Source organism: Gavialis gangeticus, unplaced genomic scaffold (genome assembly GCF_001723915.1).
Source record: "Gavialis gangeticus isolate Ggan-Ray unplaced genomic scaffold, GavGan_comp1, whole genome shotgun sequence".
Classification (NCBI taxonomy): Eukaryota; Metazoa; Chordata; order Crocodylia; family Gavialidae; genus Gavialis; species Gavialis gangeticus.
In genome coordinates this window covers 10,457,222-10,460,502 of record NW_017729009.1, presented here as the reverse complement: position 1 = coordinate 10,460,502, position 3,281 = coordinate 10,457,222, and the positions used below count along the sequence as shown (strand labels likewise).

At 71.4% G+C, this 3,281-nt stretch overlaps 1 protein-coding gene across 1 annotated transcript in view; it reads right to left on the bottom strand.

The window, feature by feature from the left end:
• Positions 1–2,850: 2,850 nt before the first annotated feature.
• Positions 2,851–3,281, bottom strand: part of SOX12 (SRY-box 12) — a 6,927-nt gene continuing 6,496 nt past the window's right edge. Inside the window, exon 2 of the mRNA XM_019509748.1 lies at positions 2,851–3,280. Within this exon, the coding sequence (XP_019365293.1) occupies positions 3,000–3,280 (281 nt within the window). The 3' untranslated portion in view covers positions 2,851–2,999. The remainder of the gene's footprint in view (position 3,281) is intronic.

The following is a 3,281-nucleotide window of genomic DNA, read 5'->3' as shown; positions in this document are numbered from 1 at the left end:
AGCGGGGGGCGGGGGGCAGAGACAAGCCAGGGCGCCTAGGGGGTCTCTACAGCACGATAACCACATGTCACAGTAGTTCACCATTGTTCACAACTTGGTCTCCCCTTACAAACGAAAATGGAGATGCCTAGAGCGGGGTGGGGGCTGGGGGGAGGAAGCCAGTGAGGTTTGTGCTTCAAGTCGGGAGGAAGGGGGTGGAGGGTGGGTGCTTCCCGCTGCCTGGCGGTCCCCAGAGTCCCTGCACCCAGCCCGGCTGGGTCCTCCATGCAGAGCCTTGCCCTTGGGGGGCCCGGGCCCCCCGGCTCCCGGCAGGTGCCGTGGGGAGGGGGGACCCTCTCCGCTCCGGTGCTGCCCCGGGAGAGGGGCGCCCGGCTCCGTCCTGGCGGGGGACCCCCGAGCTCAGCCCTGCAGCAGAGCAGGGACAAAGGGGGAGGGGGCTGGGCTGGGAAGGCGGCAAGCGCTGGGACCCAGCCGGGCTCAGGGCTTCCAGCGCCGGGGCTGGGGGAGGGGACCCGGCCAATGAAACCCACCCAGGCAGCAGGGAGGGCGCATCCCCCCTGCGCTGCCCACCCTCCGCCCTTGCAGGAGGGGCTCGGAGCAGAGGATGCTCAGGCCCAGCCCTCCATGGGCCCCATCCACGCGGCCTCTGCCCCCACCCCCCATCCAGTGGTCCTGAGCCCATGGGGTGGGGAGGGGGTGGTGAAGGGGTCGGGGCCCTGCAATGTCCCCCGGCAGGCCCCCTGCCCCGTCTGCTCTGCCTCCCCCCTGCCCCGCAGGGAGCCGGCTGCCTTTGGGGAGGTGCATTGCTTTCTTTCCAACTGCTGCCGTGGGAGCAGCCGGGGACCCGTGGGTGCCGGCTGGCTGGAGCAGAGCCAGGCCAGCGCTGCTGGGGCCTGCAGGCAGCCCCGGGACGGATGTAGGCACCTCTGGGTCAGAGCCGTGTGGGCCGAGGGCGCTGTGGGGAGCAGGGCAGGACGGGCAGAGCAAAGTCACCGCCGGGCCCGGCGCAGGCGTCCGTCTGGGCATGGGTGGGGCGGGGGCTGCGGGTGCTGGAGAGCCTCTGGGCTGGAGGCCTTTCCTAGGACGGGGTGACCCACGGGGCCGCGGCCGGGCCTTGCTCTCCGGCGGGGTGGGATGCTTGGGAGCGCGTAAGGTTGAGCCGGGGTGGGTGTGGCAGGGACCGGGAGGCTCCGGGCAGGGTCCCCGAGGGGCCCGCGGTGGAGCTGGAAGGCAGGCAGCATCTTTGGGGAGGGACATCCTGGATGCCCCCCACCCCAGGCGAGGCCTGGAGCTCCTGCCCCGCCACACCGGACCGGTGGCGGTCCCCACCCCTGCCACGGGGCACGGTGGGGCCTGCTCTTTGCTGGGCAGCCTGAGAAACACCCCGAGAGCCCGGGAGCCCAGGGCAGAGCCACGGAGGAAGCGGAGCGGCTGCATCTGCCTCCCCGGGCTGGGCTGGGCTGGGCTGGGCTGGGCTGGGCTGGGGGCTGAACGTCTCTCGGGGCAGGGGACGAGCCCGACAGAGCACGGAGCTGCCAGGCATCGGGACCCCCGGCCAGCCCCAGAGCCTGCCTGAACCCTCGTGGTCCGGGTGCAAAGCGCGGCCCGGCCTGGGCGGGGGTCCCGTCCCTCTGCAGCACGGCACCGCGACTTTAAGCCGCACCTGGCAGCGCAGCCATATGCTCGCGGGCGGCGGGAGGAGGCGTCTGCGCTGGAGGCAGGAGCCATTAGCTCAGGCACGGAGAATCCCAGCTCCACGCGCCGGCGGACCCGCGAGCCGCTGCCCGGCTGCCCTGGGGACCGGTGCCCTCGGCCCAGGACAGCAGGGCCGGACCTTCCCCGGAGACGCGGTCTCCCCGGCGCCCAGCTTTGCTGCTGCCCCTTTCGGGCGCCGTCTGCGGGCCAGCTCAGCCCTGGATCACGCAGCAAAGCAGCCTCGCCCTGCACACGGCATGTGCCGCACCAGTCCCGCCAGCCGGAGCACCGCTGCCTCTCGCGGCTCAGGGCTGCCGGGCCGGAGGGCCGCGGACCCTCGTGCTGCTAAAGCCGGGGCGCCGTGCCGAAGGGAGCAGCTCCCTGCCCCTCAGCCCGCCGGCCTGGGGCTCCCCGCTCACCTCGGCAGGGAGACGGGTCCTTCCCAGCACGGGCTCCCCGCGCTGCGCAGCCGCCTGCGCGAGCATCTGGAGAGAGGAGTAAGGCAGCCTCCCGGATCCACGTGCAAACCACGTGCGGCCAACTTCGCTCTTCCCCAAAGTGGGGAGCGGGGAGCAGGCGCCTCTGCCAGCGCGCCGGGAAGGCGCCGCGGCCCCCGGGGCTGGCACCTTGCACGCCTGGGTGTCGGCTGGAAAGGCGGGGGAGCCAGGGGCTCGCCACGGCCCCGTGCACCCGGGCGCGCCGTGCCGGGGCCGGGATCCTGTCTCTGGGGCTGCTCAAGGGCGCCGGAGCACAGGGAAGCCAGGCTGGAAAACGCGCTAAAAATGGAAGCAAAGGGAAGTGGTGATTCCCAGGCATGCAGAGAGCCGCGAGCGGGCGGGGGGCTGCTGGGGGGAGCGCGCCTGCCAGTTCACGGGGAAGGGGACAGTGGCGAGGGCAGCAAGGACAAGATGGGGCAGAAGCGGGATGCAGGGGTGGGGGCCTCTCCGCGGCGGCGGAGATGACGGATGGACGGATGGATGGAGAGATGGATGGCGGCGGAGCTGAGCAGCAGCTGTAGCCAGGGTGGGGGGAGGGGGCGCTCGACAATGAAAACCTGATTAGACAGTCAAATTTCATGGCAAAATCACCGCGGTGTCGAGCCCCGGCGTCCCCGGCGGCTCGGGAGCCACGGGGCGGCACCAGGCCCCGTGGCGCGGGGAGCGGTGGGTGTGTGCGGGGGGGATGGGGCAGCCTTCGGCTGCGTTCAAGGCGAGATACCTGATTCCTGCATGTAAACAGCTGGTTTCTTTTTGTTTCTGAACAGACCTGATTGCGGAAAAGAGTTACCTGCCGAGGCGCGGGCCTCAGTACGTGAAGACCAAGTCCGAGATGCTGGACATGAGCCAGTCCCCCGCGATCATCTCCCGCACCTCCGGAGTGCAGTAGTCCGGGAACTCAAAGTGCGAGGGGATTCCCCGGGGCAAGAGGTCAAGGTCCTTGTCGACCACGGCCCAGTCCAGGGCGGCGCTCGGCGGGGCCCGCCCGGGCAGCACGCCCAGCAGCTCTTCCTCCAGCTCCTCGTCGGACGAGGCGAAGGAGGACGGCGGGGACCCGGCCGACACGGGCGACGGGGACTCGCCGCCCGC